This window comes from Phalaenopsis equestris, unplaced genomic scaffold, assembly GCF_001263595.1.
Source record: "Phalaenopsis equestris unplaced genomic scaffold, ASM126359v1 Scaffold001225, whole genome shotgun sequence".
Classification (NCBI taxonomy): Eukaryota; Viridiplantae; Streptophyta; class Magnoliopsida; order Asparagales; family Orchidaceae; genus Phalaenopsis; species Phalaenopsis equestris.
In genome coordinates this window covers 50,056-72,676 of record NW_018165664.1, presented here as the reverse complement: position 1 = coordinate 72,676, position 22,621 = coordinate 50,056, and the positions used below count along the sequence as shown (strand labels likewise).

Here is a 22,621-nt window from a genome sequence, read left to right as displayed (position 1 = left end):
CTGTGCCATAAATATTCTCTTGAAGTCGGCAAAGGAGGTGATCACTCCAGCTAGCAGTCCATTGAAGCACTTTAGAGCTGATTTCCTTGATTTGGTGAAGAACAGGTGACACTTCAGAGCATCAGTAATCCTTAATAAACAAATGTTTGACTCGAAAGAGGCAATATGGTCGTTCGGGCCAGTCTAAGGCTTGTAGGATTCCAACAAAGGGGTTTTGAATTTATCTATGGGCTCATCATAAAAAATTTGCCGAAAGAACGCATTATCTAGTTGACAGGGCACATCCATACTCTGAAATCAGCGTAGATCCATTCGTGCAAACCCATCATTGTCATGGCACTAAGAATCTCTTACTCTTTCAGGGAATGGAGTTACCCTTTAGGCATTGTGCGTTGGCACTTCTTTTCGAGGTTTCTCCTCTCTACCCTTTGCTACTGCTTCTTGGATGTCCTTCAACATCTAACCCATTATCTGGTCTTTTAGCTTTTAGATCTTTATTTTTTGTATGAACTACCTAGTGCACTCCATGTCAGTAGTGTCTCTTTGGTGGGTCTCTTCTCCTTTATGTGCTCCTCTTCTTGTTGCTAGCATAATCCACACTCATTGTACCCTTTAGGATATTGAATCTGAATCTATTCTGTGAATCACACCCTAAGGAATAGAGCACATAATAAGAGAGAGAGAGAGCACAATAATGAATATTAGAATGAGGGAATTTTTATTGATTAGTCTTTACTGAATAAATTAGCCTCTGTTTATTAGAGAGGTGGTTCAATGCGTATAATTATTGTGAGGCATTACAAGGTATTTTAGGTATTTACATAAATTAGCTTATAGCTCAGCTACCCTGGCATTCGACTAACTAGAATCGATAGGTGTTTGTTCAACGAGGCTTGTTCTCCTGCATACGCTGAGTTGGGTTGCCAGTCGGCTCTTGATGATTCTCAGTTCGACGAAACTTGAATCTGTCAGTTTGATTCCATTGATCGGCTTGGTTCCACCGATTAGCTTGGTTATGTTGGTCGATTGCTTTTGTCTAGTTTGCAGATAAGGAGTTTCTGACACCAGGATGAGATCAGTCTGACAGGGAGAGACAGACGATGCATCACTATACTCCCACAGATAACTCACCCATTAATGGTCCTATGAGATATTGGAGAGTGTGGGGGGCTTCCAATAAGTAAATGTCCAAGACGTAGACTTACAATCGGATCAGACCCAAATTCCATGCGAGAACTGATTCGGCACCACCGAGCCACTCCGCAATCGTCTGTGATCACAGTAGCACAAGCGTGCTTTTTTGGCGTCGCGTCGCAGTGAAGTGAAGAAGGAAAGATATCTCCCAACCCTCTCTCTCTCTCTCTCTCCTCTTGCCGTTGGTGTCTACGAGCCGCGGAACCAATGGAGGTGGAATCCCCTGCAACACCGGTCGTTGACGTATCGGCGGAGCCGGCAGCGTTAACGGATGTATAATGCTGTACCATGTCCATTTCCCCTATATTTATTTTTGGTTCCCTTTATATTTTGCCTTTCATTAACCCCGGCTTCTCCCTAGTCATTTTGGTGTAGATTGATCCTGGTTTGAGTTGTGTGAATTATGGGGAGGAAGCAGAGCTGCAGGGTGCATTGGCTTGTATTCATGTTTGGAACTTACATCAGTAATTGATTTCTAGTGTTAGCGTTCAATGCTGATGGGAGGAAGATCGGGTTATTTTCTTAGTATATTGGTAGCATGACACGTTACCCTAAACGATCCTTCTTGTTGTTTAACATGCATTTGCCAGTAGGTTTATGGTTTAATCAAACTTGTACAATGCACGATACTCTTACGTTTTTCTTATATGATATTTGATTCCATGTTTTAAGATTATAGAATATTTGAGGGTTACATATCATGATTGTTAAAGTGAAATGCTTAGGGTCCATTTGGGATGACTGTAAAATTTAAAGTGGAAATTTCATTAGAAAGTTAAAGATTTTCTGCACCCTAAAATATTTGATTTTGAAAAGCTATTTTTCATGATAGAATTTCTGAAAAATATCAAAAAAAGTTGTAGTAAAATAGAAGTGAGCAGTGGTTTTAAATAGTGTTGTGATAATTTTGTCCCAGTGCTCTCTATTTGCTGCTAATCTTATTACGTTTCCACTTTTGCTGGCTCTTTTCTTATGCAGATTCTCATGAATATCTTGGTTCTCCGCTTACCCTAGTTATGTTAGGCTATCTTTTTGACATTACCATACATTGGGTTGTTGGTTTGGCTGATATGTTCTAGTGAACAGCTTATGCTTAATTGTCCTTCTGAAATATAAATTTTGCATCAATGCTTGTACTGTTGAATTGCTATTACATAGGTGTTGAATCTGCTGATTAATTTTGACAGCCACAACTTTGATTTTTGCCTCCTCTCCAGAAAGGCAAGTTGCTTCAGAAGTAAACCGGTGTTTCTTGAATTATGAGATGTTTTTTTTTCTTGTTATTTATTATTCTAATTGAGGAAATTTCACTTAAGTATTCTTACACACTTTTTTACTTAATTTGTAGGAAGAGGGACAGTCACTAGATGTGCTTGATGTCGAAGCTGACTCTATACTGGAAAATAATTTAAAAGGGAAGGATCATAGTTATGATTCAATGAGTGTTGATTCCCCTATTGAACATGATGAACAACTTGACATGAGCTTGGAAATGCTAGAAAAATTCTTCAAAGGTGCTTCAAGGGCTTTTTTTAATGAATATGGCCTCGTCAGTCACCAGATAAACTCATATAATGAATTTATTAAAAATGGACTTCAAGAGCTTTTTGATTCGCTTGGGGCAGTTGCAGTGGAACCCGACTATAACCCACAGGATGCTAAGAATGATGGCTCATGGAAACATGCGACAGTCACATTTGGGAAGGTCAGATTAGAGAAGCCGGTTTTTTGGGTAGAAAAAAATGATCTCGATGAACAAGAACTCAAACTAACACCAAAACATGCTAGACTACAAAACATGACATATTCGGCTCAAATGAAAGTTAAAGTTAGAGTACAGGTAAAAAAAAATATTGCATTTCTGTGCTACTTATTACATACAAATATTATCATGATCATCATTAGCCTCATCCAAATTATTTTTGTTGGTTGGTTACACATGATTTCAAATATGTCCTCTCGCTTGCGTAGACATGCATGATCTCGAATAGATGCTTTTAGATTGTTGCTAAAACATGTAGGCTACAACACAGGAAATTCAAGTTAAATCTTTAGTACATGTGAGTAAGCTTCTGCATGTTTGAATATGTTTTTGGTTTTATGGATATGTCACATGCATACATACATGCATATATTTGTCCATAATTTTATATGTAGATTAAATTTTTTCTTCCTAGGAGGATAATTAGCATTTTCCACACAATTAGAGTTTGATGTTCTGGTCTTTAAAATGCAACATCAAAATCATCCATTTTTTTAGCATCATTAAAATCAATCGCATGTGTGATTTCAAAAATATTTTAAGATTGTGGTCGTCCATCGTATGCATAAAATTTTTTACAATGCATGACTTTGATTTCATCAGAAGATAATTTAGATTTTGAAGTTTAGGAAGCTTCAAATGGCTTGAAATCAAATTGTTGATGATATATCAAAGTGTGTTCGATGTTTTTTTAGTAAAATATATGGATTAAAGCTGATATTTAAAAGGGCTTCTGTATACAATCCAATCATCTTTGGAAGATTACATGTATATCATTCAATTATTATGTATTTACATATCTAACACCTAAACGTAAATTGTTACATACATGCCATCTTAACTATGCATGAAAAGGTGTAAATTACTTTTTAAAAGTTAAAATCATGGTATTTTTGATGTGATATGAAAGATATTTGGGTGGTATAAATTTAAAATGTAAAGTTTAGGTGTTTCATGTAAATACAATGGAATTGGGTGGTATGTATGTAAATGCCCTTATTTTTTTGTAAGCATTATTTTTTTTTGGTCTGTACATATTCATTGTAACTGCTGACCATTTTGCCTATAACAGGTTTATGTACATCGCGTAAGTGACAAAGCCAAGACTGGCCAAGACGCAGGTGTCCATAAGATGCTGGTGGATGATAAAGAAAGTGAGATTGTTTTGGGGAGATTACCTGTGATGGTTAGGTCAGATCTTTGTTGGCTTCCCTCCCAAGATAAAAATGACTGCTTTTTTGATCCTGGTGGTTACTTCTTGATAAAAGGCATGGAGAAGGTAGATGTAGTTTTTGTATTTTTATGTTCTTTTGCAGCTATGTTTGTATCTATACGAGGTTTGTGATGGGAATCAATCTTAATATATCACTTAAATAATTGGGAAAAGGCCTTAGTAGTTAAGTTTAGTCAAGGTAGGAGTGGGAGAGAGAGTTGGTTGACCTCACGTTTGAGTTTGTGTAAACTTTTTTATCCGAACTTATTTATTTATACTCTTGTTTAATTATGAAATAGTAACTATGAAAGGGCATATCAAGCATATAACTTCCACTGATGCAGAGTTTGGGTAGGTTTGATGTGTGCAGTTTTACACTTGCATTGTGATGAGGTTAGTTTTGTAATGCAAACTCATCCATTAAAGAATCGAAGTGTTTTAATGTCATATAATTCAAAATCATTGTAAACTTGGTCGGAAGAATTTTGATATCCATTACTTAAGCATGAAGGCTGTTATAACTATTTGTTTGAAAATGATGAGCCAAATTGTTACACGTCATTTTTAATTAAAAAAAAATACTAGAGAATCTTAACTGAGATTAGTTTTACTTCGGGAAAAAGTACTTCCTGAACTTTATGTTGCATTCTTAATTGAGAGAAATAGATGAGATCTATCCACATTTTGCATGCCATTTCACCTTTAGAAATTTTTTGGCTGATTTACATTTTTGTCCATTTGGTGGAGTGAAAATAAATTTAGAGTAATTTTTTAAGATATTTTTGAGGAAGTTGAAATTTGCCCAAATTAAGTGAATTCTAAATTCCAGAGTTCACAAAGTGATTGCCTTGGTGCTTGCAATGTCCTCGCATACCCTAACACTCATGATATTTGGCATAACAACGATCTCGCACGACTTCATGCCTTGACAACACTCTTCTCAGCGAGCTTGAGTAGAGCATCAAATTATTCATTGAGCTCTCTAACAGCTTCTAGTAGGAGTGTGCATTTGGCTGGTTCAAATGATTTGGCTTATGAATTAACTAAACCTGTTAATTTTAGAAGCAAAATTTCAGAAGGGGAACCTATCAATTTATTTTCTAAAATTCCCTAAATCAAATTGAACTTTACTTTGATGAGTTCGGTTTAATTTTGGATGAACTGAAATGTATTTTACTTTAATAATGAACCTTAATATATTATATGTAGCTTAAATTGCATAGCTTAAGAAGAATATCAATAATCTTTTTAAAATTTTATAATTTTGGCATGCTGAATAAAAATAATCTATATTGATCTTTGTGCTACCTGTTTATTTATCTTTATTAACTCAAGATTTGAAAAAATTAACACAATTTAATTTTTTTTGTTTTGATAGGTTCTGTAAAAGTAAAAACTAAGCTAATATTCCAAAAATTAAAGAAATTCAAAATTACATTCAATAAGTTTATGAATAATTTAACAGCCGAACTGAAATAACGAAATGAGAACGGTTTGTTTCAATTTTCTATTTTGACTAAATGATGCTCACCCTTACCCTCTAGTACTTGGTGTGCATTGCCTATCCTAAATTCCACCGCTTATTTTTAGTGCTTTTATGGGAGACCTCTATCATGATTGATGTTTTTCTGCGGTCGATGTCCAAATCTTCGAGCACAGTGCCTGTTAGGAGGTGTTTCAAGCGCCACGGCTACGGACACAACCTCCAACTGTCCCACGAGTCGTCTCATTCGCAGATCAAGGCTTCATTGAGGGGTTGGAGGACAAGGAGTTAGAGGATAGTTCAAAGGAAAAACTTTAGCTCGAGGGTGACAATGGAGAGATGTTAGTAACATAGAGAGTTTTATAGTCAGAGCGGGAAAGAGACCAATCATGGCTGAGGCACATTATCTTTCGCACCAACTGTACGATAAAGGGAAAGGTTTGCAGCTTGATTATCGATGCTGGGAGTTGCGCAAATGTGGTGTCTATGATGATCTAGAAGAAATTGTAATTGCCCATGCAGAAACATCCTCAGTCCTATTCCCTTGGCTGAAAAAGAGAAACGAGATACGCGTGGATTAATAATGCTTGGTTGAATTTTCAATTGGGGATTATTAACAGGAGCATGTTTGGTGTGACCTGGTTCCAAAGGACACGTGCCAGATTTTGTTGGGGAGGCCTTAGTAGTTCGACCGCAAGACTTAGCACGATGGTTTCAAGAATATTTACTCTTTTAAAAGGGTTGGAAAATGCATTGTATGGATACTTTTTAAGGACGCGAGAGGTGTAGGCGACACATATGAGGCATTAATTTCAAGAACCATTTTCATGCAGCCAGTTCGAGATGCTTCAGTGGCACTAACATTTGTCCTACTATAGGGAACTGAGAAGTAGAATGAGATACTAGTACCGCAAAAACCACTATTACATGACTTCTAAGATGTGATGACCAACAATCTTCTAGAGGGCCACTGAGAGATATTCAGCACGCCATGTATCTCATACCGGGATCAGTGTTGTCAAATCAGTTTGTTTATAGATTGAGACTGCAGAGTATGAGTTGCAGCGACGGGTACAAGATCTCGTCACGAGAGGGATGGTTAGAGAGAGTATTAGTCAGTGTGTTGTCCTCATCTTGATACCCAAGGACAGTTTGTGGCGGATGTGCATTAACTACAGGGGCATCAACAAGAACACCATCAAGTACCGGTTTCCTATACTTCGTCTGGACGAACTCTTGGACCAATTGCACTTAGTCACCATTTTTTTCATGATCGACTTATGCAGTGGGTCTCACCAGATCCCGATGATGCCAAACGAGTGAAAGACCGCGTTCAAGACATTAGTTTATACGAATGTGACATTTATGCCCTTCGAATCGCTAAACGCGCCATCACTTTTATGAGGTTGAAGAATCAAATATTCCAGGCCCACTTTGAGAAATTTGTGGTGGTATACTTTGACGACATTTTGGTATACATCCGATCTGAGGAGTGCACTTATAACATCTGAGGGGGCATTCGTGGTATTACAAGCAGAGGAGCATATGCCCATCCAAAGAAGTGCTACTTTGTGATAGCCAAAGTATGTTTTTTGGGTTACATAGTGTTTAGTGCTGACATTCAGATGAATCCTACAAAGATCGAGGCCATTGTAAGCTGGGGCACACTGCAGTTCTTCACCGGGTTATGGCGGTGTATGGGACTAGCATCGTTTTACAGGCGATGCCATTAGGAGCTCTAGTACCATCACTGCCTTCTGACAGAGCTTTTAAATGAAGAAAAATTCCAATAGACAAAGACAACTCAGAATAGCTTCAATGCACTCAAGGAGAAGTTGACCCTGCCACCAGTTTTGACATTATCATATTTCAATCAACTATTCAAGGTAGAGTGTGATGTATCTAACCTGGGGTTAGGAGCAATGTTTAGCACAGGGAGGTCACCCCATCGTCTTTTTCACTGAGAAGATGAATGATTTCAGGAGGAAATACTTGACATACGACAATGAGTTTTATGCTATTGTGACAGGGTTTGAGTACTGGAGCCATTACCTATTGACGAGCAAGTTCACGTTATTCACGGACTACGAAGCCTTGAAATTCTTAAACAACAAGAGCAAACTGAAGGGCCGACACGTAACTTGGGTGGAGTTCTTAGCATCATTTCAGTTCGTGCCTAAGCACAAGGCAGAGAGTCAGAATCAAGTAAGAGATGCATTGAGCTGCCATCATTTTCTGATCATTGCGATGTAGGCTTGAGTAATGGGTTTTGAGGTTGTGAATGAGCTATACGAGTCAGAAGAGGATTTTGGAAAAATCTAGCAGCAGTGTTAGGAGAAGTCTATCGAGCAGTACTACAGAGCTGATTAATACTTGTTATATCAAAGTAAGTTGTGCATTTCTTGATGTTCGCTGAGGTAGTCCATTATTCAGGAAAGCCATCGTGGAAGACCCACAAGGCATTTTGGTAGGGTCAAAACTCACACTCATGAGAAAACACTTCTTTTGGCCCTAACTATCAAGAGATGTAGAGCGGCACTTTAGGCAATGCAAAATTTTTCATATGGCAAAATCAAGGAGGTATAATGTAGGGTTTTACACCCCATTACCAGTACTAGAGGCACCGTGAGTGGATTTTAGCATTGATTTTATGTGGGACTTTTGCGAGCATAGCTGAACAGTGATTCAGTCATGGTCGTGGTGGATCGATTCTCGAAGATGACACATTTCGTATCGTGCCACCTGACACTGGATGCAACACATGTTATCGACTTGTTTTTTAGGGAGATTGTGAGATTGTGCGGGATACCCATGACTATCACTTGAGACTGTGATGTCAAGTTTTTGAGTTACTTCTGGAGTACTTTATGTGGAAAACTTGGCACTAAGCTTCAATTCAATTTTGCAGCTCACCCTCAGACGGACAGTTAGACAGATGTAGTAAACAAGAGCCTTGAAAATTTGCTGAGATGCTTTATTTGGAATAATATCAAGCAGTGAGATTCGACACTAGCTCAGTTTCGAGTTTGCTTACAATAGATTCATGAGTCAGACTACGTGCTACACCTAATTTGAGATCATGTATAGATACAACCAGCTCACTACACTCTAATCGACACCACTTTTATCGACATCAGATATTAGTGAGGATGCAAAAGAATGGGTGCATAAATTTAGAAGCTCCATGAGGATGTTGAAAAATAGATCACTAAGTAGAATCACAAGTACCAGACACAGGCAAACAAGTTAAGGAATGATTTGACATTTAAAGAAAGAGACCTAGTGTGGATCCTGACTGAAGAAAGAGATTCCCAATAGGAACATTCGAAAAACTCAAGCTCAGAGCAGACTGACCTTTCATAATACTTTGAAAGCTGAATGATAATATCTATAAGATTGATCTACTAGGGAACCATAATGTTTCCGCCATGTTCAATATCGTAGGCCTAACACTGTACTACGAAGACCTAGATGCTTGGACGGATGAAGTTGAAGCTTCCTTAACCTTGGAGACTGATGTGGGGCATGAGCTGAATTGTGTGGTTCAACATTAGGGGAGTCAATTGAACCGGTAGGCCAGCTCTTGGGTAGGAATTACAACCCTGTTTCCCCCTTCGCTTCTATCTATCTGTTATAAATATGTGTGCTTGCTGAGTTAGGATTTATTCTTGGTTTGTTTTATGGCTGTATCCGAGGACAGATGGTACTTTAACTGTATCCTGTTCTGAGGTGCTGATTAACTCCCCGATTCCCTCCACTTCTCCTTCTCCCTGCCCCTAGCCGTCGACTCCCCTCCTTGATCCATTCTCCACCCGCCCTAAGCCCCTCTTTCCTGTTCCAGCCCCTGATCACCCTATAGCCTTCCTCCCTAATTCTAGCCACCGGCCTCCTCTTGCCCCCCTTCTAGATGCAACTACCAGCTACCCCAGCACCCTCCTTCCCCCTTCGCCCCCCCTTCCTAATGCTTACCCTCTCCCCCTTTAGCCCTTGACCACCACACCAACACCATCATTGTCCTCAGATCTTCATACTTGACCCTAGCCGAATATTGATGTTATTATGTTTTCTAGTTTTATTTTTATTCTCGATTGTAATTTAATTTGTTTTGAAAACTAATTTCTCTCTGTTTTGTGATTTGAATTAAATTCTAGTATCACTCCCCTTCAAGCCCCGATGGTAGAAATCTATCATTTCAAGTTTGCTTGTGATATTTTAAAATGTTGGGTTGCAGAGTTTTTTGGTGAATATGTTAGTCGCTTGATTTCCTGTATATATATATATGATGTGTAAATTAAATCACTTCCAATAACTCTTTTATAAAGTGACTGTCAACCTCATCATATTTGTTATGATCATGTTTTATAGGATTGTGTGCAATATTGATGGTTGATTTATCACAATATATTCCATAGGCTTTTTCATTTGAATTTTAAATTCTCTAATATAATTTTAACTCATAGAAGCTCACAAATCCTTGCACAATGGGTCGACTACAACACTTGATTTTGAAATCACAAATTGTTTATTGCTTCTCTAAGTTATAGGATTTTCTCCTATAAATGTATAATATTCTAAGTAGACCTTCTATCTATCAACTGGTGATCTGGTATATTCTGCATCTGTGTATCATTCAATTTGTAGGATATCATATCTTTTGTATAAAATTTATTTTTCATGGCTTGATTTGAGATATCTGATGATTGTATAAGTGGCATGAAGGTTCGCCTCTTTTCATCTGGGCATAAATTGAGTAACTAGACTTAATACAAATGCGATGTTATGATGAGTGTGAGAAGAGTAGTTTAACTTTCCCAATAACCTTTGATATTGTCCTATAAATACTTTAGCTCCTTCATTAAGTTCCAGCTTTTGTCATGGTTTAGTTAGAGTTTCACGTGAATTGCAGCATATCATCTTGTATTCTCTTTCATCAGATCTATAAGATATTATATTTTTTAGAAGTTTTTGAGTTTTTGAAACTCTTTAATTTCAAATTATTAACATGTCTTTTTGTTTTTAGAGTTTCTTTCTCTTGATTGTCATCCCTTGTAACAATCCTATTTTCAATGTACACAATAAGGATTGAGATTTTATCATCACGAGAGTGTTTATGAAAAGAGTATGATCTAGTTGAATTTATTTGTATCTTGCTGCTTTCATAGCCTTTGTAAATATGTCAAACCAAGCTATTGGTGTTGTTTTAGTCGATATTAGGTCTTTCTCAATCTACATATCTAATTTTTTTTAAAAGAGTTATCAAGTTCTGGTGGTTGATCTATGTAAATCTCTTCTTCGACATCACCATGTAAGAAATTTTTTTTTATATCATACAGTTGTATAGGCCACTCATAATTGGCTACTAGGGATACAAGAATACGAATCATATTCATTTTTTCAACAGAAGCAAAAATTTGTTGATAATCAATACCATGTGATTGAGTATATTATTCTTTTACTAATTTTGCTTTATATCTTTCTAGGCTCCTATCTGTATTGTATTTCACTAAGAAAATTCATTTGCTCCTGTTAACTTCTTTCCTTTTGGTAATTCAGTTTTCTCATGTATGAATTTCCCTTAAGATGTTCATCTCCTCTTATAGCTTCCTTCCAATTTTTATTTTCAAGTGCCTCAAATAGAGTTTTTGGAATAGAACTATGATTGATGTTAATGTTGGTTAGAAAAACTTGAGATTGAGAGAATTTATGAAATGAGTTGTATTGAGAAATGATATAAATGAGTGGTAATGTGTTTAGTGTTACCTAGTAATGGTTCTGAGTCTTGGACTTGCTGGAGATCTTGATTGGACTTATTTCTTCTTTTTTATACCTAAAGAGGGGTTGGTGGTGCAAGATTTGTATTTAAAGGATTTTTTGTTACAAGAATGCCAAGATGAAAGATATTATCAAATTTATCAAGATGAGAATTCTCTTTCTGAAGATCAGTTTGAGTGAAGAAGCTATGAGTTTCATCAAATGTGAGATCCATTTAAGTGAAGAATTTTTTTTGTGATGGATGATAGTATTTGTACCCTTTTTGTGTGGTAAAATATCTGATAAGTATGTGTTTGAGAGCTCCTGGATCAAATTTCCTCTATGTTTATGGATCTGAAGATAGGCAATGCATCCAAAAATTTTTGGAGGGATGTTTGATAAGTAATTCATAGTAAAGAATTTTATAAGTAATTTAATGTGCCTTTGAAATCAATTACTATTAAGGTTGTTCTATTAATTTAATTGGCAGCTTTTAAAACAGCTTCTCTCCAATATTATTTTTGTATTTGATTGTGTAGGAGAAATATCCTACTTGCCTCCAAAAGGTGACAATTTTTCTATTCTACCACTTTATTTTGCTGGGGGTGCCAGTGCAGGAAGATTGGTGACCAATACTCTTTTTTGACAGAAAGCTGCTAATGTGTGATGAAATAATCAAGAGCGGTATTAGCTTGATAAAATTTAATTTTGGAGTGTAATTGAGTTTTTTTCACGACAATGAATATAGGAAGTATTTAACTAGTATCGGATATTTTTTTTATTAAATACTCATATCATTTGAGTGCAGTCGTCAATAAACATTATAAAACTAGTGTCTTCAAAGATATTGAGGATTTTAAATGGTTCCTAGATATTAGAGTGAATTCATACAAAATTACTAGAAGATCTGGATTACTTTCAAGAAAGGAAACATCATGATATTTAACAATTTTGTAAGTTTCACAATAAAAATCTTTAATACTTGTATTTAATAAAAGCAAATGAAACATGCACAACAGATTTTTAAAAGAAGAATTTTCTGATTTATAATGATGGGTCTAGATATTGTCGGTAGCATGAGAGGTGGAAGAATAGGATAGTTGACTTGATCTTCAAAAAATTATGACCCACTCATCATTTTTTCTAGCTTCTCCAATTATCTTCCATGTAGTGCGATATTAAAAAAAATACAATAATCAATAAAAAAAATGATTTTGCAGTTGTGGTATTTGGATAAGGCTGTGAATAGATAAAAGTTCAACTACAAGGTGTGGGACATGTACGTTAGTGAGGGTTAATTTGGGGAGAAATTAAGATATGTCCCTATCCTATAACTTTTCTTAAAGATTCATCTACAACTTCTATTTTTTTATAGCTAGGATAGAGTTTATATGTTTGAAATATATTGGTCATGTTTGTCATATGGGCAGTGGCCCCTGAATCTATGGTCCATAAAGGGGAAGAACTAATATAGTCTCTAAGAGCATAAAAATTAGAAATCATATCATCCTGGGTAAGAGAACAAGTTCCTGATGGTTTTTCTAGGGAATAGAGAAAATTCCTTAGTTTGTCGATTCCTTTTTACTTGAATCCTTTTGACTATACTGGATAGGCGCATACTTTTTTTTTGACTTTGCTTTCTCCATGGTCTAGGTGATTTTCGTGAATTTTCTAGCATTTCTTCTTGCGCGTTTTCTTTTTGTAGTGTGGCATCAGAGATTTCCTTTGAAAGGAGGAAATTGTCCTTTTTTTGGAGGAAGTTGTTCCAGAAATCCACTTGGAATTCAAAATTTGTCATGATAAATATCTTAAAGGCTCACTGTTCTTCTTTCTTATTCTGCTTGAGCGAGCGAGAATACTTCATTCAGAGAAAGGAGATTTCCTTGCTTAAGACTTGAATTTGAATTTGGTCATGAGCCTTGGCAAAAACTCAAAGGTCCTCTCCCACTCGACAAATTTTGTAAGGATCGCCACATCTTTATAGCAAGACATCTTGAGACCTTTGTAGTTGTCCAACTCTTACCAGTAAGCCTTCATGGTGTTAAAGTATTCAATGACAAAAATATTACCTTGTTTTATAGTAGTGAGTTTTGTCTTTATTTCATAGATGAGTGCAACATCTTTCTCGTTTGAGTAGGTTTGTTTAACTGTATCCCAAACCTCTTTTGAGGTGGAGAGAAATATAGAATGTCCACTAATCTCTGGTAGCATGTTCCACAACTATTTCATGATCATGAAATCAGTTCCTTCCAAAAGTAAAAACTTTGGATTTTTGGGCTCTGGAGATAGATCCACAAGGTGGCACATTTTTCTCTTTTTCTTTAGAAATTTTATCACAATTTGGGACCATTTAAGATAATTTTTCTCATTCTAGCGATAAGATGCTTGAAACTCTTGAAGTTCTCCTTTGTTCTAATTTTAACCATTAATCATTGCTGATTCCTATGATGGGAAGTCAAATAACCCACACATCATGAAAAGAAGAGAATTTGACAAGATAGATAAGGTTGAAATTGGAGACCTTAACATTATAGAATAAGAATAAAGGTTAAAAGAGAGTAAGAACAAATGTCGAACAAACACCCCAATCTCGCTTTAATACCACATAGAAAATGAGTAATAGAAAATAAGTAATGATAAAAACTCTCAAGCATTTTTTATTCTCTTTTGTGTACTAGAGGGAAGGTATATAAACAACTCCCAGAGGTATTGTCAAATAGGAATAAATCTAAAAATAAGGGAAAAATAATTAGGGGTCGGTGATCCTGTAGGAAAGCACACGGATTACAATTCAAGGGTCTTATAGACAAAAATCTAATGGTGCAGAGTCTCAATCCGTGTTCCTTGATCTGATGATGTAGAGCCTTGATTCGTGTACTTTGATCTAACGATACAAAGCCTCAATCCATGTGTGTATAGTGCCTCGATCTTTTTTCCTTGAAGTTTCGTGTTATCATTGGATTAGAAATTCAACAGGGGCATTATTTGTAGATTGATGCAACATAGAATTTAAATTGTGATGGTATTCTTTACTTGAAGCAAAATGGTTACTCTCCTTCCACGTAAATTTCAATATTACTAGCAAATGAAGCATGAGAACAAAACATCCGTTAAGAATTTTTAAGATCATGTGATCGTTAATTTGATGTATCAAAAACCTTAATGGTTTATTTCAGATGCTTGACTTGATAATTTGGATTTTCAATAGATAGTCTTTTGAATTGCTTGAAATTAAATGCATAGCTTATTGTTGATATTTGAATGGTATTTGATGACTTTCATTGGATAAGTCTATAATTTTTTAAATGGGATTCTATATTCCATTTGGCTGTCATTTTAATTTAATGTGCTTGATGAATGTGAATGGCTAAATTACTATGAAATATAAAAGAATTCTGTAACTGATAAGCAACATTGTGATATTGAGTTTGTTGATTATACATAATACACAAATAAAAATCAAGAGAAGAATCATCGGAGGAGAAATGTATATTTTATATGTGCTTGTGTGCACGCACAAATATGCAAAACCAATGTTATCAAATCGTAATGCACACTGTGATGCACAGGGCATTATTTTTGCTTTAAAGTGTAAGGCACAATACGTTGCGCAAGATTTTATTTTTGCTTTAAAGTCAAAGCATAGAGCAAAGCAACACTTATTAATCAAAACGCTAATAGGTTATATTAAACTATTATTGTCTAAATACATTCACGAGCAATTATTAAAGATAAAATATTTATTATATGATTTAAAAGTTGATATAAAATTGAAAAGAGTATGGTATAATTTATAACTTGAAGGTAAATATTGATGGCGAATATGAAAGATCAAAATTTCAAGCAATTTTTAATAATTTATTGTAATAACTAAAAACCAAAAATTTGCAAAATAAATCTTGTTAATCAAAGAAAAATCTAAAATTTTAAGCATAAATAAATTAATATAGCCTCAAGTTTAATAAAAACAATTAATTAATGTTGTAGTTGGCATCGATTTCATTCTCATAATTCATTTCTCTTTCAACGCTTTGAAGGGCACTTCCTCGCAAATAAGGCACGACAATGAAGTGAAGCGGTTGTCAGATGCTTCGCTTCGCGTTACGTAATATATATATATATATATTTAAAGCTCAAGGGCAATTATATTAAAGAGAAATGGGTACAAATAGGTTGTATGAGTGGGTCTAAATAGACACCCAACCCACATTGTACAACAATCACAAAAAGAAAAAAGAAATATTAAAAACCCTAAAGAAGATGGTACATATAAGATTAGTCGGGTCGACCCAATTTAGTTCTGCCTCTGCCTCTAGTTGTCGGAAGGTAACCAACTAACAAGTTGGTGAGATGCGTACCATTTCCCGAAGTAACCAAAGTATATCCATTAGATTCCCTAGCTCAAGTAAATCTCTATTCTTCTTCTTCCTCCTGGAAGTGTAGACCTGTCATTCCTCATCCGAAGATTGCTGCTCATTCGGATGAGATGGTGATGCTGCAATAGAAAGATTGCCAACAGTTGTGCCCACAAGAGGTTCAAATGTATGTAAGGTAAGAGTTGTCGCCTCTACCCCTGATACTTCCTGAAGATGGGGAGCTGCAATGTTCTCTTGATTATCAGTTCGTGTAGGTAGGGGTCCATCAATATTATTTTCAATAGGGTTTGAAAGTGTATGTTGCTCTGCAGAGCCATCCAGCTTCTCATCGATCGCAGAAACAACATTTTCAAGGGGAGGGTCCACAAGGGCGATAGAATCAGACACCAAATCCTGTTCCGTGGTAGTTTTCTCTCTAGGTGGAACGAATTTATCCTTAGATCCATCCTTATTCACTTGATCTTTAGATTTTAAATTAGGATGAAGCTTATGATATTTATCAAGGGTGTACCCAAATATCTTACAATGACAACGATAAGGAGGTCTATGCTCCATGACGATTTGTTGTCAATATCCATTATGAGTTGTGCCCAACCAGACTTCAATAACATCAGGTAAAGTAATATCTTTTTCCATAAGTATTCTTGCCATAAAAGGTCCGGTAAGGTTAAAAGTGGATAGATCTAGCTTCATAGGGTCCCCATGTATGACACCAATAGAGTAAAAAACCTGATGATGAAAAAAGTGAAGCTTGAGACCAGGCAGACTAAACCATACTGATACAGTAAGAGATTCATGATTGAGGTCTAATTCAGAGACCACTTGAGCAGCTTCATTAGTTTACCAGCAATGTTAAGATATTTTTAAGAGAAAATTCGAGTGTAGTCTTCAGACACTGTTAACTGAATCAATACATGTCTCCCATCCATGAGCTCTACCTTCTACTTTCTTGCTAATTTGAAATCATCAAAACTTTTCCTGATAACTTCTATAGATGATTGTCCCCACTGAAATTTTTCAATAAGATCAAACTTGAATTTGTCAGTTAGGGTTGAAATTTCTAACTCAAAGAAAAAAAGTGTTGTCTTCTCATTTTTCCTGCTTGCATTCTTAATAAAGGGACAATCACCTGTACCCTCACGATACTCCTTATAATTTGAGGGGAAGACAACCGTCGTCTCCCCCTGAGGATTACCCACCACGTGGGCAAAGGAGACAGTGTCAGGTTCCACCGAAGAAGAAGGAAGCACTATCACAACAACAAGGAGAAGCTCTGCCAAGTCGGGCTGAGGGCAAAAACGACGAGCAGAAGAGGTCGGGGCGAAGCTGCACAGCAGACACGAACCAGATGTTGAAACCGCCGCGGCAGTCTCAACAAACCAAAGCTCAACAAGGTAGAAAACACGAAGCACAGAAATGGCGCGGAGGAGACGATGAAACCCCAGAAGCTAGAAGACGTCGTGGTTTCGTCGCTGGGCGTGAAGGAGGAGACGACAGCAAATTCGAAGCCTTGCGTCGCTGGGCGTGACGACGATCGCAGAGGAGATTGACGAGCGCAAAGTCCTTTGTCGTCGAGTACAAGAACTTCGTTTTGTCGGGCACGAATTGAAAGCTGAAGATTCAAACTAAGGTTTAGCATCCGGGCGAAACCCTAGCAGAGCAGTTCCACCGACATTTGATAAATATATATATAGCACACACATACATATGTCTATATAAACATGTATATGTATACTTATTTAAGAGCCAAATCTTTAACATCTCATAATAATACCACTATTATACATATTTTCATGCATAGGCTCTAATGTGATTATGAACATGTGTTACAAATGTAAATATCAATATCAAACTTTAGGCGTTCGATGGGGTGTGTGTGTGAAAATATGTCACTCAATAGAACAAAATGAAGAAAAAGGTTTCATATAGCTTACCCCACTTAGCAAGATAAAGACTTGTTATTGTTGTTGTGCGTGTGCACATGTGCGCGCATGTAGTTGAATATTAAAACTAGTGATACATATAACTTTTGAGGATTTTCATGGTCATATGATTGTGAATTTGATGGATAAAATTTTTCAGTCGGTTATTTTAATTACATGATAGGATGATTCGGTTTTTCAGTGTTTCGAGTGTTAAAATTGCTTAAAATTAAATGTATAGGCTATGAATATGTTTGAAGGGTATCTCATGATTTTCATTGTTGAGATATTTAGGTAATTTTAAACTTTTTAATTGGGCTTGTAGATTTCATTTGGCCATCCTTTTGATTTAATATGTTATAAATATGAATGGTCGAATTACTACGAACTAGAATTTAATATATATATAATGTTGTAGGTGATAATCAAGACTATGACGCTTAGTTTGGGTTTGAATATCATATGGAAGACAAGTAAAATCAGGAGAGGAATCATCCCTCTTTTAGGAGGAGAAAAATATTTTCATATGCTTTGAAATATATATTAAATGATTGATGACGGTCGGAGACCGTCGATCAACTCCTATAGATTGGACTGACCAAGGGGTTGACCCCCCTTCCAGTCCGTGTGCTATTAAAATCCTCCCGAAAGGGCTATGATTCAAACCCTGACCCGAGGGTCTTACGGCAAGGCTGCTACCAATGAGCTAGGGTTTGCACGCGCGCGCACATACATACATATATACATACATAGTTATAGTTATAGTTATAGAATATGGAGAAGAATCATAGTTTTTTTTCTACATTTGCATTTTGTGTATGTTAGTGCGTATTCTGTACACTTGATGAAGTTTTGTGTGGATGAGATATAAATTTCCAGCCCTTTTCTTATGATTTTAGCCAGACATATAACTCTGGTAAGTGGAGGAGATAGTTCTAGTTTTAAAGGGCTAAAGTGTTAGAGATGAAGGCTAAGAGTAATATTCTTCAAAATTGTGGAAAGAATGCAACTTGGTTGGGATCGATACCAAATGCATCTTTCAATAATATTTGTATTTGTGAGCTTCTTTAATACTTTACTAGAGGACTGCTTTTTCAAATAAGTTCAAATTTGAATCCTGAATTATTGTATTAAATTATCATTATGCTGCTTCTACCCTGCAGACCTTCATCGCCCAAGAACAGAGATGCCTAACAAGACTCTGGATTACCGATAAACCATGCTGGACAGTACAGTATATGTCTGAGATAAAAAGGCGAAGAGTCTATATTAAACTGCTTGAATCAACCAAAGCTGAAGGTAATAGTGGAGTAAAAATGATCAGTTTGTACTTCTTATATGCCACAATGCCTATTTGGATTATGTTCTTCGCCCTTGGGGTGTCTTCTGACAAGGAAGTTTTTGAGATGATCGATCTGGATGGCACCAGCACTGATGTGGTAAACATGATATTGGCAACCATTAGAGATGCTGATGGGATGTGTGAGGGTTTTCGTAGAGGAGGTAAAGCTCGTGACTTTGTAAACAAACTCATTAAAGATGCCAAGTTCCCACCAACTGAATCTTTTGATGAATACATTAATAAATTTCTGTTTCCTGGCATCACTGGATTGAGGCAGAAAGCTCTTTTCCTCGGATACATGATAAAATGCCTTCTTTTATCGTATATGGGAAAGAGAAAGTGTGATAACAAGGATGATTTTAGGAATAAAAGGCTAGAATTGGCTGGTAAGCTTCTTTCAAGAGAGCTGTGGTCTCACATAAGACATGCGGAGCGGCGTATGGTTAAAGCTATGCAGAGAGATTTGAATGGGGATGAACTGCAGTTTACTGAAAGATATTTGGATTCTTCCATTATCACCAATGGCTTAAACAGGGCGTTTTCCACTGGGCAGTGGTGTCATCCTTATAAGAGAACGGAGAGGACTGCAGGCATTGTTGCTACTCTAAGAAGAACTAATCCTCTACAGTTAATATCAGATCTTAGAAAGACACGTCAATCTGTCTTATATGCAGGAAAAGCAGGAGATGCCAGATATCCGTTAGTTGCTTTTCTTCTTTTCATTCATTTAAAAAGTTATTGGTTGTTGAATATGTTTAAATAGAACGAGTAAATCTCTATGTTTCTTCTTCAATCAAAGTTTGTTTTATGGCATGATTTTGTTTCGCCAGTCTTTCTTATGACAAAATGGGATATCTTTCCATGGTGTACTTGCAGATCATAATTTTTTTCTGGTTTTTAGAGTGGTTGTCATTTGCTTTGCAGTTCTGTAACTTTGAATAGCTTTCATTTGCAACTTTGTTATTAACATGCAAATGAATACCATTTGTGATTAACTATTTGAATTAATTTTATTTAACTTAAAAGAAATTTGCTTGTAGGAATCCTTCTTACTTTGGAAGGCTGTGTTTTCTGTCTACTCCAGATGGAGAGAACTGTGGGCTGGTTAAAAATTTGGCTATCACTGCTCTTGTTAGCTCAAAGCTATCGGAAACCATTCTGGAGGTATTGATATCATGTGGAATGGATAAACTGGAAGGGGCTCCTCTCTCCTCGTTGAGCAAAAGGGTAAAGGTATTACTAAATGGGGAATGGATTGGAGTCTGCCGGGATGCTGAGTCATTTGTCTCTAAATTTAAACGATCACGGCGTGGCGGGCAAATCCATCCCCAGGTTAGTGTCAATCGTGAGATTATTGGATATATAGTCCCTACTACTTGATTTTTCTTGCGTGTTGCTTCAACAAATAAACTATAAATTTATTACACAAACTTTGGTTATATTTTCTAAGTAGCAAAACTTTTTCTATCAGTTCACTGATCAAGCATAAATTAGCAGATTTTCTGTTAAGGAATCTTTATGACAATTAGGTTTGTTACAAATAGACATAGTGAAATATTGAAATGGGATTCATGTAACCTTTATCTTTGTGGTGAGATATTAAGAAACATCGGTAATAAATTATCCTCTTGCATAATGCTTTTTTCTATATAGTTATGGTTACATGAACTCCACCATATTGAGGTAATTAGTTAATTAAATTTAGTGTAAAAAAATCAAAATCAAATTCTTGCCGCCATCAAATCCCTTTCATACAAACTTTAGTTCCCAGCCACACATCTCCCTCATCTTCTTATCCTCTCTCTATTGCCTGCAAATGGTCAACGACATTGAAGCCGGCGTGAATTTGTGATGTGAGTTCACTGTAGAAAGCCTGTTCTTAGAGGTGTTGAAGAAGTCAATGGTGAAGAAGTTAGGAATTTGCGATGGGATTTCTGTGTAGGAGGCCCTGATAAGACCAGCAAATTTTAAAGTTGAAGATGAGTTTGTGAAATGAGCTCTCTATTGATCTTCTAGATCATCTAGCTGCCATTGTGTCTCTCTCTGCCTTGCCTCAGCCGCATGTCAGCAAACTCTTGTGCCAACTTCCCTGAGCTTGCAGTTGTCACTAGCTTAGTTGCTCGTTCTCAAATCTCACTCTAATCATTGTCACTCAACCATGACGTGAACTCATCGTCTTCCTTACTAAAATAAGACCACAATCCTTGTTGATTGGCCGTCACGTCCTCCATCTAAACACTTTTGTTTTGCCTCTAATAACTTTGACTCACCACCACACCTTGTCAACAACCTTTTATTTCCTTGTAATAGTAATGAGCCTTTCTTTCTACCGCCTTGACAACTTCTCAGTTGCCCGCAAACCACACATTCATTGTCACAACCTGACCCTTAGGCTTAGAATTTTTATGGTGAGAACAAGTAGTCAGACAATGAAATACAAATTTTATCATTGATTAATACAAAAAGCATTCAAATAAATTGAAAGATCCAATAAAGATTAAAAATATACGTGTAAATAAATTGTGAGTATAATATCTTCCTTTAGCTTGGCTACATCTTGTATAAACATTTTTCATAGTGTCACTCATTTTCTAATCAGAAGCTTGAATCTGAAATGTTTGTTTATAATCAAAGTGAGCTATCAATTAGAGTGATATTTCTAAATTATAGTAATATAACGAGCAAGAAAAATAATATACATATCGATTAAACAAAAATAAATTAATATAAAAAATAAATGACAATTTGCTTATTCAATTAATAATTTAAGGTTATATCTTATTGTTTATATCCGTCATGGGAACATTGTCAAGTTTTACCAATTAAAATTCATCAATATCAATTTTTTTTTCTAAATTACATGGACAGATTTCTAAGCGTCTCCAATTAATACTCTAAGGGGATACACTTCATCAACCAATCATGGAGTAAAGCACAAAATAATCCCTAGCTATTCACATGGGGTCATTTTAGTCCTAGGGTCTATAAGTGTCAAATTAGCCCCCAAAATTTTTAAAGTGTAGCTGCAATAATCCTTTGTTGGGCTTATTTTAACTCGCACTAAAATAGTCTAGGGACTAAATTGATACTTGTTGAAACTCTGCGACTGAATTGACTTCGTTCAAAGAATCAGGATTATTTTGATACTTCTCTCTTCAATCATGTATAAGCATTCAATATAATATGTATATTTCATATTTTTATTTCATTCAATTCAATTTATAATATACTTCTTATAAATAATGCATAATAGTTAATATTATTGAAAAAATTATAACATTCACAATAAAATAATTAATTTATAAAATAACATATAAAACAGTATAAAATTATGCAATTTAATTTAACAAATATCAATTACTACCATGTAATTAGTTTAGAAGAAGCAACATGCTACTATGGTTTAAAAATTTGAATACTCATTTTGATTTCTAAATTTTTACTGTCTTTTCTCTCTTAAAACGTCAGATCCTTATTAGAAATATCTAAGTTACCATGCACATAAACATAAGGTTTCAATATCTTATCTCTTTCTTAATTTAGTTTTCTATTTATTCTGTTTTGCTCTCATAATTAAT

At 35.8% G+C, this 22,621-nt stretch overlaps 1 protein-coding gene across 2 annotated transcripts in view; it reads left to right on the top strand.

Moving 5' to 3' along the window:
* The first annotated feature begins 1,196 nt into the window (after window positions 1-1,196).
* The window catches only part of LOC110033567 (DNA-directed RNA polymerases IV and V subunit 2-like), a 39,353-nt gene continuing 17,928 nt past the window's right edge, over window positions 1,197-22,621 (top strand). Inside the window, exons 1-5 of one of the 2 annotated variants that reach the window (XM_020737597.1) lie at window positions 1,197-1,467; window positions 2,543-3,034; window positions 4,029-4,235; window positions 18,865-19,742; window positions 20,084-20,375. In XM_020737597.1, coding sequence (XP_020593256.1) covers window positions 1,402-1,467; window positions 2,543-3,034; window positions 4,029-4,235; window positions 18,865-19,742; window positions 20,084-20,375 — 1,935 coding nt within the window. In that variant the 5' untranslated portion in view covers window positions 1,197-1,401. Of the gene's footprint in view, window positions 1,478-2,542; window positions 3,035-4,028; window positions 4,236-18,864; window positions 19,743-20,083; window positions 20,376-22,621 lie in introns of both variants that reach the window. The other variant, XM_020737598.1, reaches the window with a different exon arrangement.